At 36.2% G+C, this 14,521-nt stretch overlaps 2 protein-coding genes across 2 annotated transcripts; both read left to right on the forward strand.

Annotated features, from left to right (window-relative positions):
• Positions 1-1,415: 1,415 nt before the first annotated feature.
• On the forward strand, positions 1,416-10,185 carry LOC102613193 (probable helicase CHR10). The gene is made up of 16 exons (XM_025101300.2): positions 1,416-1,769; positions 3,007-3,154; positions 3,290-3,313; positions 3,497-3,917; positions 4,033-4,040; positions 4,506-4,584; positions 4,699-4,859; positions 5,593-5,724; positions 6,130-6,310; positions 7,064-7,199; positions 7,337-7,454; positions 8,175-8,264; positions 8,522-8,629; positions 8,732-8,935; positions 9,106-9,231; positions 9,300-10,185. Exons 4-16 carry the CDS (start codon positions 3,737-3,739, stop codon positions 9,903-9,905), a joined length of 2,130 nt encoding a protein of 709 aa, XP_024957068.2. The 5' UTR covers positions 1,416-1,769; positions 3,007-3,154; positions 3,290-3,313; positions 3,497-3,736; the 3' UTR covers positions 9,906-10,185.
• Positions 10,043-14,514, forward strand: LOC102612892 (type III polyketide synthase A). The gene is made up of 6 exons (XM_052438064.1): positions 10,043-10,182; positions 10,741-10,886; positions 11,164-11,328; positions 11,721-11,835; positions 11,932-13,196; positions 13,399-14,514. Exons 5-6 carry the CDS (start codon positions 12,995-12,997, stop codon positions 14,367-14,369), a joined length of 1,173 nt encoding a protein of 390 aa, XP_052294024.1. The 5' UTR covers positions 10,043-10,182; positions 10,741-10,886; positions 11,164-11,328; positions 11,721-11,835; positions 11,932-12,994; the 3' UTR covers positions 14,370-14,514.
• The last annotated feature ends 7 nt before the right edge of the window (positions 14,515-14,521 follow it).

The following is a 14,521-nucleotide window of genomic DNA, read 5'->3' on the forward strand; positions in this document are numbered from 1 at the left end:
TTTCTTAATGCTTTTATAAACTTTGTAGCGACTAAAATGTAAAAGTGAAGGAACTTGACACAAGCAGCACAGCAGCACACTGCTTTGAAAAAAGCGGCCAACTGCTTATATTATGTTTTGAACTAATATTAAGCTGATAAATTAAAAGAAAAATCAAACATAAAATACATATATAAATTTTAAATGATTTCAAGTAAAACATAATAAGTTTCGACAACACGTAATACAAAGTTACAAACATAAAATTAAAATCTCTCCATATCACTTATAGAATTTCAAGCATCACTAGTTGAATAAGTAGTTTACTACATATATAAGTTCAAAATCCCAATAAAGCGGCATAGTAGAAAGTTTTAACGTCATAACTTATAACAGACTACATTCGACAATGAAGCATTTGAATGACATTCGACGATGGAGCATTTAAATGACATGTCATTTCTTAAGGTAATCAGGTATGATAAAGAACATATGCAACAAATTATATTTGGTGGCTAACATATCAGTTGCCTCATATACTTGATCCTCGCCTAAGCCTTCGATTTTCATCAGTTCTTCGTATAACTTACCTTATGAATCAGCCATATCCTTATCAGCATCAGAAAATACATTAATCAAATTATTTAGGAAAGGTGGTAACACATATATAGCAACACACACAACCATAATCATTTGTAACATCGTCACCAAACTTTGTATAATTATCATGACTCTCTTATTTCTTGTTAACAAATGAGTCATCTTGTATCTCAACATCACAAATTAAGCCAATCAATATTAATCAAATTTTAGAATTGTAACCAAATTAACTAATGCAAATAAAAACAATCCAATGAATTAACTAAATAAAGATCATTTAACATATTATTTAATTCTTATTTATTTTAATATTTTGGTCCTTAACTTTTATAAATAGTTGATGCTTAATTAAACATATCACCCAATAGCAAATAGAATCATGTTAATAATGACATGCTTAATTCCAGAAATCAAGTTTGCGGAATGTGAAATCATAAATCTTCACAATTATTATTAAACAACAAATAAGCAAAAAATGAAGATTATTCAACAACTCATTTTGAAACTCATATTATAATTATACAATATAATGTAAACATATACAAATAAATAAATAGGTGTTTTCATTTTTTTTCATGCGGATACATTTTAAAATCATGAGATTTAAAATAATTAGTTTTTACTTATCTTAGACCCCACAATTTTATAATTTATTAAACAAACTAATTCTTTTAAACTGCACGGTTTAAAAGTGTATTCGCATTTAAGAAAACACATACATTCGCGCCTTATATATACATATATATATATATATATATCAAATTAAAAAAATTGAATAAGAATAATAATATAACTACTTAGAATTTTCTTTTCTTCAAATGTTGGCACCGTCGAGCCATGGTCGAGATCACTGAACAACTGTGGCCCGGATTAATGGTACGTTCCTGATGGAAAGTTCGATGGGATTGATCCGTCCACGACGTGTAGATTAGACTAGTTCCAATATGCAGTCATTGAATCATCCATCCGTTGAAGAGCTAGTCGTAAAGTGGTTATTATCAATGGGATGTGGAAATCGATGCTGCTCTTGGCGTTTTGGCTGAGTGTTAATGTTGAAAGAAATCTTGTTGCTGTTGGAATGAAGCTATTGCGTAGGATGGCCGTCATTTCACACTTGAAATTCAAACCGGCTATTTCCTGATTTTTTCCGTAAACTTCACACAGCGGCAGAAGAAAGATCGAGCGGACAGGTAATCTACTCTATATTACAGGAGATCGAGGTATGAATTTTTTTTTTATCTATTTCTTTTAAGGGAGATGAGCTTGTACTTTTTTGCTAAATGATTAGGTAACAGTTCGGATATTGTAGAATTACAAGTATCAAAGAATTCAGTTGTGACGTGTCATAGAAATATTCTCCACGATTCTGGAATTAGGGTTTCTGTTCATAAATCTAACCACATTTTACACCAACAAAGTGAAATGCTATAAAATTTAAAGTCCAATAAATAATTCAAAATAAGTATCATAAAATTTAAAGTCCAATAAAGTGTTGGCTCCACTAGCAATGAAGTCCCCTTAAGTGGCTTGATTGGGTTTGCTCCCTAGTTCGAGTCGTAGGGAAGTCGCTTTTGTTGGGAGAACTTGTGCCTCTTGGTTCGAGCGTGAACTTCTAGTCTAGGTTGTGGTACGAGCTTAAATGTGTCTCCCACAATTGAGACCCACCCCAAGATACCTCATGGTTAAAATAAAAAAAAATGTTTGGAGTTTTTTTCTTTGTTTATCTCCTAGTCCATTAAGAATTAATCAGCGCGCAGGGAAGACAATAGAGTGCCTGGATTCCTTGATAAGTCTTGAAATCTTTATGAAATTTAATGTATGTTGATTGCATTCAGCTTTAAACCCTAATTTAATGTTCCACCACAATTTTTCTGCTTTTTTCCTTCTGTTGATTGCATTAAGATTATGTAATCGAATATTGTCGAAAAAAAAAAAGATTACATTATCGAAATAGAATTAAGCGGCAAGATATCTGCACTGCTTACAAATTTTCAAATCTAGCTAAAAGAATTGTTTGCAGTAGATTATATCCTATGAGCATTCTAGATGGATGGGTGATGAAGATAGGCGGAAATGACCTGAAACTTATAATTATTAGGTTTCTTGTTGATTCATGACACTCGCGTATTGTAGCACAAAGTGAGCTGCTTGCTCCCCATTTATAGTTTTCTAGTTTGGATCTTATTGATAAGAATTTACAAATTTCTAATGTTATGAATTTGGTGTCTATTTTACGGAGGTGTTTATATAATGCTTGTTTATTAATTATGAGTTGCTGTGCAAAATTGGGGGGGCTGCTCTCATGTACTTATTTGATAGCCCAAGCTTCCCCTTTTTATTGTTTTCCATTTAAGCCGTTAAGGCTCCAACTCATTTTATTTGAGAAGCTATGTTAAAGTCACATTATTTGTTTCACACATATTTTAGGATTGGAGGAGTGTAATGTTATGTAATAAGGGCTGATTAAACTGTTGGAGGGTGTAAGAAAATATTTCTTAGGATCGTCTTGATCGAGCTGAGTGCTGCAACAAGCTGCGCTGTCACAGCGCGCAGCTGCCTCGCGCCTATGAAAGAGGTGAAATATTTTCCTCAAATATAAGTGTGGGGTAGCTGCTCCAAACAGGGCCTTCAAATGGAAGCTATATTGTGCATTCAAGAGAATTGGTCTTCTTCAAAATTAATTTAAGAAAATTTCTTACTCCATTGCCAGGTTCTACGAAGCAAGCCGTGCAAAGTACGCTCTGAAACAGTAAAATGAAACTGTCATTTCAGATTATTAGGACTGCAACAATGAAGAATCATTTGTGAAAATTTTGCGTTGTTTTCGTTTAGTTTTCAAAATTTGTTCATTAGCATTATCATGATTCTGTTTTCGTTTCTTTGAATAAAGATTCACTCTAAATATACTTAAATGCAGTTATAAGTTTACCCGCGGGATGGTTGCGGGTGGCGGGACCTTTGCATACGTATGCGCGCCACGTTCGCTTACCAAACACGAACATTCAAAATTGCAGTCGGTTAAGGGTATTTCTGTCATTTCATTGAATCTCCATAGTACATCTCGCTTTCGCGTATGTTTTCCGCAGGGATTTTTTTTTCCCTTTTTTAAACAATGAACGGCTACTTCATTTTGTAAAATTTCTGCGAGGGAAAAAAAATGAAGTACAAAGAGCGGCTCCAAGTAGCCGCGAAAATCATACACGACAACGACGAGCGCGATGGTCAGACGCCGGTGGACGCTGCGGAATTCGGTGTCACGGCTGAGCTAAAACCTCACCAAGTCGAGGGACTGTCTTGGCTCATAAGAAGATATCTTCTTGGCGTCAATGTTCTTCTTGGTCGGTTTTTACTTTTCTACACAAATTTAGGGTTTCTTTTCGAATTCTGGTAAAAACAAAAGAAGCAATTCTCCAGAAACTTTGAATCTTACAACTGTTTTGATTGTATTTGCAGGAGACGAGGTATGCTCTTTCGATCCATTTCTCTAATGGAACAGATTTTGTTCTTCAATCGTCATAAACGTCTGTTTTTTTTTTCTTCTTTCCTCTTATTTTGAATTTTGGACTTATTTCCACTTTCCCAAACATGTATTGGGCAAAATTTATGATACTTATTTTGAATTATTTATTGGACTTTAAATTTTATAGCATTTCACTTTGTTGGTGTAAAATGTGTTTAGATTTATGAACAGAAACCCTAATTCCAGAATCGTGGAGAATATTTCTGTTGCTTTCACTCTGTACTGGAAATTGCTGCATCAAACTTTCTGATTGATTTTAACTTCTTTCAGATCTAGTTGTGCAAGACTGTTTAATATTGCAGTGAGCTTAGTTTTGGCCTTCATTAAACTTACGTAATTGAATAGCATTCAGATGTAAGACAACTGCACTGTTTAGCCTTTTCTAACCTATGTGCATTATTTCCAGATGGGATTGGGGAAGACTCTGCAAGCCATCTCTTTCTTGAGCTATTTGAAGTTTTCTCAGATGTCACCAGGGCCATTTTGTGAGTTAGAAAAAATGCCTTTTATCCATCTCTTGATATTGTAAGAGTTATCTGGAAACAGTTTGAGTTAGTGCTATTATTTGTTTATTTTCTTCTTCTTGTATTGTTTTACAGTGGTATTATGTCCTCTAAGCGTGACAGATGGTTGGGTATCAGAGATGGCTAAATTTACCCCAAAACTTGAAGTTCTGAGGTATGTTGGTGAGAGAGAACAGCGGCGCAATATACGCAGAACAATGTATGAACACGTGAAAGAGCAGTCCCAGATGTCTAATGTGAGTTTTTTGTCCTAGAATTTGGTCTTACAAATTAAACTCAGACTATTAGTAGGACTAATTTTGAATTGTATGGATTTATGCAAAATTGGGTTGTTGTTTAATCCTTGGCATTTTTCATGGTGTATGTTTCATTTGACATATATAGATATAGAGAGAGAGAGAGAGAGAGAGAGGTTATCTAATAATGGATCTGCACTTTAGTTAAAATGTTGGATTCCAATTGGATAATATCTACATATGTTGGGTCCTACCGTGTGTAGCTATTAAAATTAAACAAAAAAAGGAATTCAATGGTCCAAATTGGGAGCTTGCACTTTATAATGTAATTTTACAATGAGAAAATCTCTTAATTATTAAAGTAAGGGACAAGTTAAAAGAAAAAAAAAAACACAGTCCGTATTGAAATCTGTGTTTTTTTGTCTTTTAACTTGTCCTTACTTTGTTAAAGTACGGGATTCCCTTGTTATAAAATTATTTTATACAAGTACGTAGGAAGATGAACTAGTAAGCACCAATGCCAACCATATAGTGAGCACCTGGACACGGGCAGCGTCTGTGACTCCTTGTGGATGGTGTTAAAGCTGTGGATTAACCAGATGGTGAGCATCATCGCCTACTAGATCACTCTCTCTCTCTCTCTCTCTTTATATACACACACACTCTCTTATATATTTTCCTCTTTTTTCCACATTTGATTGTCTTGATGGTTTCAAGTTAAATTCTTTTGCAGGTCTCACCATTGCCTTTCGATGTACTGTTGACGACATATGACGTAGTATTGATGGATCAGGGTTTTCTTTCCCAAATACCATGGTGCTATACAATAATTGATGAAGCTCAGAGACTTAAAAATCCTTCTAGTGTATGTTTGAGATTTATGTATTCATAAACCTTTATTTCTGTATTTACAATTGTTGGCTGAAAGAACTAATTTTATTCTGTATAAAGCAAATAATAGAGTATTTACTGTCAATCACATGAATTATCATATTGCCGTAGCTTTTATATGTAGTTGGGTCAGTTTATATGATGTAAATCAGAATGTGACTAGAATTATGTTGGTAAGACTGGTGGCATATAGGTACTTGTTTCCCTTTTCTTCGCCTTTCTTTCTTCATTTGTTGATTACTTGTGTGAATTTGCTGCTGGTTGGGTGAAATGGACTGGAACAGAGTGGTGAAAAGTCTTTCTTTTCTCTTTTCTATTCCCTTGTGATTAGTCAATGGAAGCATTTTAATTCTTTTTTAAATTTATTTTTTAAAAACAGGTTCTGTACAATGTCCTCAGAGAGCATTTTCTTATGCCAAGACGATTACTGATGACAGGCACACCTATCCAAAACAATCTTTCTGAACTTTGGGCTTTGATGCACTTTTGTATGCCTTCAGTTTTTGGGACGCTGAACCAATTCCTTTCTACTTTCAAGGATGCTGTACATTCTTCATCAGGTATTTTATTGTTCTATGATTAGGTTGTAGAAAATTGAATTCCTTTCTAAATGTGGTTGTCCACTTTGCATCCAATTGAAAATCAAAAGATGAACATATTGATCGAAAATATTTCTATTATTGATATCACTTTAGTGACTTTTTTACCCCCTTAGTTTGGTTGATGAAAGGTTGTGATTAGACTAAACTCTGAGCGACTGCTTTTCTGTTGTTGTGTCTCTTGTGCTACTGAAAGCTCTAAAAGTTCAATAGTTAGTCCTCTATGGACCTTGAAATTCTATATTTCAGAGTTTTGTTGCCTTATTTGTTTTTTAATACTGCATTTTCTTGCTCAAATTGGATATAAGAAGGGAGTTTTGTTTCCTTCAAATTTTGATGGATGAAAGTCTACGTGCCTTTATGTTTCATGCCCAGAAAAGCAGAATTGATCGTGTCACATATTTTTGTGATCTATTTTTATCAGAAAAATTAGTAGCCAACTCCTAAATGGATTTACTGTGAATGAAGAACGGAAGTTTGTGCATATGGTTTTTAATTATTCCTCATCTTCTCAAAAGTTTAGAGCTTAAAGTGGATGAATTTTGACAATTCAGATGAACATTGTTCTGTAGACAATTCAAAGCAATTGCTGTTTTTCTTGTTTAATTTCAGTGCTTGATGATATTATCACAAACAGCCAAAATCTAATCTTTGTCAAGAATTTTATGCACTGTATGTCTTTTTGTAAATATTGTATTTGTTTTAAATGAACAGCTCCGAAACGAGGCAAGATCAAGGAACAATTTACGAGTTTGAAAGGTATATTGAGTGCTTTCATGTTGCGGCGAACCAAACAGAAGCTTGTTGAGTGTGGACATCTAATGCTGCCTCCCCTTACTGAGATAACAGTGTAGGCTTCCTAATTCTAAATTTTTAGATTTTGTTAAGGTAGAACTTTTCTTTGTGTTTCCTGCCATGCCATTCTTTTTGCACAAACTTGTGAGGCCTGATTGCATCATAAGAGGTTTAGACACTTTATCATGACAGGATGGCTCCACTTGTCAGCTTGCAAAAGAAGGTATATGCGTCAATTTTGAGGAAGGAGCTTCCAAAACTTCTCGCATTGTCTTCCAGAACTGCTAATCATCAGTCTTTGCAGAATACTGTATGTTAGCTTGTTAAAATTTCACCTTGAAGCCTAGTTTCTTATTTTCCTGCACGTATCTGCAGCAAAGCAAACTACTTTCCCTCCTTGAGTAAACATTGAGGAGAGCATTATGTTTCTAGAAATATTTTTTGTTGACATGTAATACATGATTTTATGATGATAATTTGTTTGCCCATTCTGAAAGAAATTTATGAGCTCAATGACCTTCACCCATAGAAAGTAGGCTGCATTTACATTATGCTTCCTGAATCCTAATCCTTGTTAGTTTTTAGATTATCATGGAGAACAGTGAAACCTTAGATTCCTTGTGTGGTGGAATGTTTTTCAAATACTTGGACTATATATTTGCTTGGCTAGACCTTGGAGTTTTTCAGTTTTGTAGGTGATCAGACTTAAAGGCCTATACTTGTGCTACCTGCTGTGTTATTGATTGCTCCTAAGAGTTTCCTTTTCTTGTTGTAACACCAGTTATACCTTAGGAATTTGAAAAGAACTATGCAAAAACCTTTTTTTTTTGTGTAATTACCTATTGGCTGAAAGACCTTCCATTAAAAGAGGAACTCTTTGCATGTCTTGTGAATTTAGTTAAGTGATTGACATTTAATTGCATAATTACGGTGCAACTCTTTCAATGTCTTTACTCCTATTTACCTATTCCTCTTCATTTGGGGATTGAATATTCTTGTTGTTTAATTATTAAATCTGTGGAGTGTCCAGTTAATACAGTTACGAAAGGCATGTAGCCATCCTTACCTATTTCATGGTATTGAACCCGAGCCATATGAAGAAGGTGAACACCTGGTTCAGGTACTCTGTCAATTTAAGTTGGTTTAGTACAATAAAGGGTAGTGAATTCTGTGTTGGAATCAATTTATGTGATGTCTAATTGATAACCGAAGGAGTAAGGAAAATTGAGGAAGTGGTTAAAACACTATGTTTTATTGTTCTCTGTTTCTTAGTTAGGGAAACTAGGCGTGGTTTCAATGTCTCTGAGTCCGCTCTTTTTGTATTTACCTTATGCTATCATATAATAATTTCCTAAACTTTTTTATTTCCTTGATCAGGCCAGCGGTAAACTTGTAGTTCTAGACCTATTACTTAAAAAGTTGTACAATTCTGGGCATCGTGTCCTCCTCTTTGCGCAGATGACCCAAACACTTGACATATTACAGGTTTGTTTCCATAATGGAAACATTTAATTCTGGCTTCTGTTTGATTGCAAATGCTATGTGCTTTTTGACTATTTTAATCAGAGTCTCTCACATGCTATGCAGGATTTCCTTGAATTACGAAAATATTCCTATGAGCGTCTTGATGGATCAATTCGAGCTGAGGAGCGCTTTGCTGCAATAAGACACTTTAGTGTGCAATCAGCTATAGAGAGACTGTATTCTGAAGCTGGAGGAAATGATGCTTTTGTTTTTATGATATCTACAAGAGCCGGAGGAGTTGGCTTGAATCTTGTGGCTGCTGATACTGTGAGCTCTACGAAACACTTAACTTATCAATTTCTTGCTCTTTTGGCTTGAATGCACCATAGAAGCTGTATTATGTTCAAAAGAGAATTGGTCCTCAAAATTCATTTAAGAAACTTCTTATGTTTTTGAATAATTTAAATGGCATTTCACAAATTTCTGCCCATAACCAGGTCATATTCTATGAGCAAGATTGGAATCCTCAGGTGGACAAGCAAGCTCTGCAGCGTGCGCACCGAATTGGTCAAATGAACCATGTGTTGTCAATAAACTTAGTAACAGAACATACAGTTGAGGAGGTAAGATATTATATACTACTTTTTGGACTGGTTATATCTGCAACTGAATTTCACTATTGTCATTCCAGGTTATTATGAGGAGAGCAGAGAGGAAGTTGCGGCTTAGCCATAATGTTGTGGGGGATGATGTTGTGGACAGGGAAGTGAAAGAAAGAACTGCAGTTGAAACGGATGATTTGCGATCTATCATATTTGGGTTACATCTTTTTGATCCTAAAGCAATTAATAATGAAGAATCAGATGATCTTAGGCTGTCAGGATTAAATTCTATGGTAGAGAAAGTAATTGCAATGCGCCATGAACAGGTGTCAGGCAAGGCTGGTCGGAAGTTTGAAGTCAATCCAGTGGCTCTTTTGGAAGAAAGTGATCTTTTAATGCACGAGAGTTTTGCATCTGCAACTTCTTATCCTGATCTGGATGAGGCTTCATATCGATCATGGGTTGAGAAGTTCAAGGAGGCATCAGAATCAAGCAGCAATACTATTGCAGAGTCGGGAAGGAGGAGGAGTCCTGAAGATAAGCAGCGGAAGCTTGAGGCAGCAAGAAGAAAGGCAGAGGAGAAGAAGTTGGCTAAGTGGGAGGCCAATGGATACCAATCATTGTCTGTTAAAACTCCTGTCTGTTCTCCTGGTGGTGATATGATGTCAGACTCTGGTTCTGTTCAATTTGTTTAGGGAGATTGTACGCATCCTTTTAGGGTTTGTCCATCAGAGCCTGCAGTTATATTGAGGTTATCCTTTTACTGGAATTTTGCCATTTTGAGCTCTCTTATTGTTGTGCTTGGGAGTTTTGTGGCACCATGCTGGCTAATGCTTTTTCCTGTCTTCTTTCCAGTCAAAAGGAATAATTTTATATTTTGTATTTCACATTTTTATGTTTATCCATCCTTGATGCTCCACTCTTTTCCCACTTGAATATAATCATGAGGTCATCCAACAAGCAATTTTGAGGGTACATCATTTTTTTATGTTGTTCTGCTTTTGGTGGTATAGTTATATTTGAAAATTTTGATGTTGAGTTTGAATGGAATTTTATACGTACTATAATTAATTTCTAAATGAAATATTTAGATTTCTTTTTTGATTTCTATCTATGGAGCAAAATGCTTAGAAGATCTGTGAAGCTTGACAAATGAAATTGAGAATAGTCTTGTAGATGGTCACCAGAAAAGAACATTTTTTGAGAGTTTTGCCTAACCATTAAAAAAGTGGAAGCATGAGATTTTTTCGCAGCATCATACTGCTTATTACCGCATGCAGTACAGAATAGTGAACTAGGATCTTAGGTTCTAACTATCTGTAGAAATTTTGTCAACACACGTCTGTTCTTGATCATGTAGAGAAGATTTTTGCTGCATTAACTTTCCTTAACGCAATACATTCCTTGCCTAGTTGAGAATATGTTCTTGATTGAAGTGTTTTTGTTCATTTTATGCTTCATTGTGATGCAGTAAGTTTCTTGTCATAAAGAATATGGTACGCTGAGATGTTTTATATATTGGTTGGGCAGTTTTGTTGATAACTCAGGACAATGGGGCCGTGGAGGGATGTTTGATGCAATAGCAAAACTTTCTTCTAGTATTCCTGATGCCTATCAACGCGCTTCTGAATTTGAGGACCTTCATCTTGGTGATCTTCATCTTATAAGGATCAATGGTCTGCTTTCATTTTCTTTTTCCATGTAAATTAGATTGTTTAATATCCTAACCACTTCCTGATAGACAGAAACACACTTTAGTATGATGTCTTTCTATAAATTGTTAAAAATCCAGCTGGTTCCCGATGCCTGTGAACCAACATATGAATTTCATATACAGAGTAACACAGATTTCCTGGCATTTTTGGGGCACTTTATGTTTTATATCTTATACACAATACCACTTCCCTCAAATGCTTTTCATCTTTAAACATCAACTCCTTTTCTGCCGTGCAGAGGATTGTGATGATGAGAATATGGATAATACTACCACTCTGTGGGTGGCTTTGGCTGTGGTACAGTCGTATAATCCTAGGCGGAAAGTCCCTCGCAGTGATATCTCTATTCCTGACCTGGAATGTTGTTTGTCAAAGGCATCATTTTCAGCAGCTCAAAATTCTGGTAAGTTTCTGCACACCTTAGCGTATTCAGATATTAAGAATTGGACGGTCTGATTTCTTCATATTTAGATACCCACTTTTTAGTGTGTTGTCCGATTATTTAATGTTGAATAATCAGACAGTCCATTATGTAAAGCAAGTGAAAAAAAACTGCCCTAGATTTTTCCTTTCTGTATTTTGTCTCAATGTTGAATCATCAGAGCTATTGCATATTGCTACTGTATGAATTCAAGGTAGTCTCTTCTGGTCAATTTGGGTAGTCATTTGACTGCTTGTTAGAAGCACAAAACTCATAATCGAACTGTTTTTGACTGCTTTGATTGAAAAACTTTTTTTTATCTTTTTTCTGTGATACATCTAAAGCTATTTTATTTACTGCCCATTGTCCAAAAGCTTCAATCCACATGCCAAGAATTGGTTATCTAGATGGATCAGGTCGTTCACAGTGGTATACCGTGGAACGTCTCCTACGAAAATATGCTTCCATTTATGGCATAAAGATTTTCGTGTATGCCTCTCTCTCTTTTTCACCCACTCCTACAACCTTGTGCGGACCTACATGTGTTTAACATGTTAACTCCTCTTTTATTTCTCATATTCACAGGTATTATTACCGACGGTCATCCTGATGCTCAAGACATGACGGTGTATACATGTACAGATGTATTGGTTATTTATAGAGTGAAATATGTTGTATTCCTACCTCTGAATACATGAGAGAACTAAAACTTAATGTGTAGGAAACCTTTTCTTATACATCCTAATTTTTAATGTTTGTAACCCACTTTGTGGTATGGATCTATGAATCTACCTGCTTGATAGTACTAACGGTAAAACTTTCTGAAGGATTTTAGTTGTACTGTACTACTACGGATTGTTGGTGAGATGGGTCCATCAAAAGTAACCCTTCCCAGAAGTTTTGAAGTAAGCCTAGGAAGCTGAGTTTGCATGGATGATCTAATGGGATTTCAGTAAGGAAGACGGAAGAAGCTTTGAGGATGCTATTTTACCCGGCATTTTAAGTTTCAGACTTAGTTTCCTTAATCATAATTGTGTGATTTATCTTACAGGTAAGAAGCATCGAGGTCAAGACGGAGTTGAGATCCACGGATGCAATGTCCCGACTTTTACTGAGAATTTAAGTGAATGGAAAGATAATTTATTCTAGTGAACACAATTAGCTCCGTTAATTCCACAAGGAAATTACTTGAATCTACCACCAGAGGTTAATCTCTTATCTTGCTTGAACCGTTTTACAAAGAGGGGAATCTCAAAACAGTGATTGGGGTTTAGGGACGAATGATGTGACTGGGGAAGTAATCATAACGAGGAAAGGTTAGCGTGCATACATTTCGCAGACACGACCTTTCTCGACATTTTTGTCTTGCTCATATACTCATTGGAAAGTAACTTTGAAATTGAGTGGTTTTACGCAAGAAGAAACAAAAAGATTATTTATTCCCAGACCCTTCGCACAAACAACCCATAAACCACCAACTTCGATAAAAATAAGTGTTTGTATAATTTTCATGCTAGACTTCCTTGACACCAACCTCTCTCCAGTACTAAACTGATCTCCCATTTATATCCGCCTGCCATGCGAAAACATGTACATTTAACATTTCCATCATAACTGAACATTCTTGTCTTCCGGCCCCGACTTCAAGATGTCACAAATTAACGGCAGTGGCAGCGACGGGCACCATTCTGCTTCAGCTAGGCGGACTCCCACTCCCGGAAAGGCAACTGTTCTTGCTATTGGCAAGGCCTTCCCTAGTCAGCTCATTCCTCAGGAATGCTTGGTTGAGGGCTACCTTCGGGACACTAAATGTGAAGATGAGTCCATCAAGGAGAAACTTGAACGCCTGTGTAAGTGAAAATTATTACTTCTAGCAGTGATATAGATATATTTTGGTATATTATTCTTTTTTTAAAAAGTCATGGCTACGTTGGAGTTGTTTTGGTATAAATAGTAAAAAATACGTTATAACTTTAATCGTGTTTTTTAAATAAAAAAAAAAAGACTGAAATAATAATGCCTTTCATTTCAATTTGTGTTCACTTTTGCTAGGTAAAACCACTACTGTGAAGACAAGATACACCGTCATGTCCAAGGCGATCCTGGACAAATATCCTGAACTGACAACCGAGGGCTCAGCAACCATCAAACAAAGACTTGAAATAGCAAACCCAGCAGTGGTAGAGATGGCCTTGGAAGCAAGCCTTGCTTGCATTAAGGAATGGGGGAGGCCTGCGGAAGACATCACTCACATTGTCTATGTTTCATCCAGTGAGATTCGTCTACCCGGTGGCGATCTCTACCTCTCCAGCAAGCTTGGCCTTAGGAGTGATGTTGGCCGAGTAATGCTTTACTTTCTGGGCTGTTATGGCGGTGTCACTGGCCTCCGTGTTGCTAAAGACATAGCTGAAAACAACCCTGGAAGCCGCGTTTTGCTTACCACTTCTGAAACTACCATACTTGGGTTTCGCCCACCAAACAAGTCCCGCCCTTATGACCTTGTTGGGGCAGCTCTCTTTGGTGATGGAGCTGCTGCTGTGATCGTTGGAGCTGACCCATTCCTCGATAAAGAGTCTTCTCCTTTCATGGAACTTAACTATGCAGTCCAACAATTCTTACCAGGGACACAGAATGTCATCGATGGGCGTCTTTCTGAAGAGGGTATAAACTTCAAGCTTGGCAGGGACCTTCCTCAGAAGATTGAAGAAAATATTGAGGAGTTTTGCAAGAAGCTCATGGCCAAAGCTGGTTTACAAGATTTCAATGATTTGTTCTGGGCAGTTCATCCTGGAGGACCGGCAATTCTGAACCGACTGGAAAGCAATCTCAAGTTGAATAATCAGAAGCTTGAATGCAGCAGGAGGGCATTGATGGATTATGGGAATGTGAGCAGCAACACTATCTTTTATGTTATGGATTATATGAGGGAGGAGTTGAAGAGGAAAGGAGATGAGGAATGGGGACTTGCTTTAGCTTTTGGACCTGGCATTACATTTGAAGGCATCCTTCTCCGTGGCCTGTGATTGCTTTTCTTGCATTTAATTTTCAATTTTACAGCTTTTCGAGTTTCCACTTAATTTCAACTGCTTGTGCTAAATAATGTGGAAATCGAAAGATATTAGCATACTCGACTTACTGCACCAGATATCTAAAAGAGTTTTATTGTTTTTCGTTA

Source organism: Citrus sinensis, chromosome 3, assembly GCF_022201045.2.
Source record: "Citrus sinensis cultivar Valencia sweet orange chromosome 3, DVS_A1.0, whole genome shotgun sequence".
Classification (NCBI taxonomy): Eukaryota; Viridiplantae; Streptophyta; class Magnoliopsida; order Sapindales; family Rutaceae; genus Citrus; species Citrus sinensis.

What these genes read in the sequence shown, in the direction of transcription:
- LOC102613193 (XM_025101300.2), top strand. Translation starts at nt 3,737, where the DNA reads ATGAAGTACAAAGAGCGGCTCCAAGTAGCCGCGAAAATCATACACGAC. An exon ending in GACTTAAAAATCCTTCTAGT is followed by an intron (nt 5,725 to 6,129) that starts GTATGTTTGAGA and finishes TTTTAAAAACAG; the next exon opens with GTTCTGTACAATGTCCTCAG. An exon ending in CCCCTTACTGAGATAACAGT is followed by an intron (nt 7,200 to 7,336) that starts GTAGGCTTCCTA and finishes TTATCATGACAG; the next exon opens with GATGGCTCCACTTGTCAGCT.
- LOC102612892 (XM_052438064.1), top strand. Translation starts at nt 12,995, where the DNA reads ATGTCACAAATTAACGGCAGTGGCAGCGACGGGCACCATTCTGCTTCA. An exon ending in GGAGAAACTTGAACGCCTGT is followed by an intron (nt 13,197 to 13,398) that starts GTAAGTGAAAAT and finishes CACTTTTGCTAG; the next exon opens with GTAAAACCACTACTGTGAAG.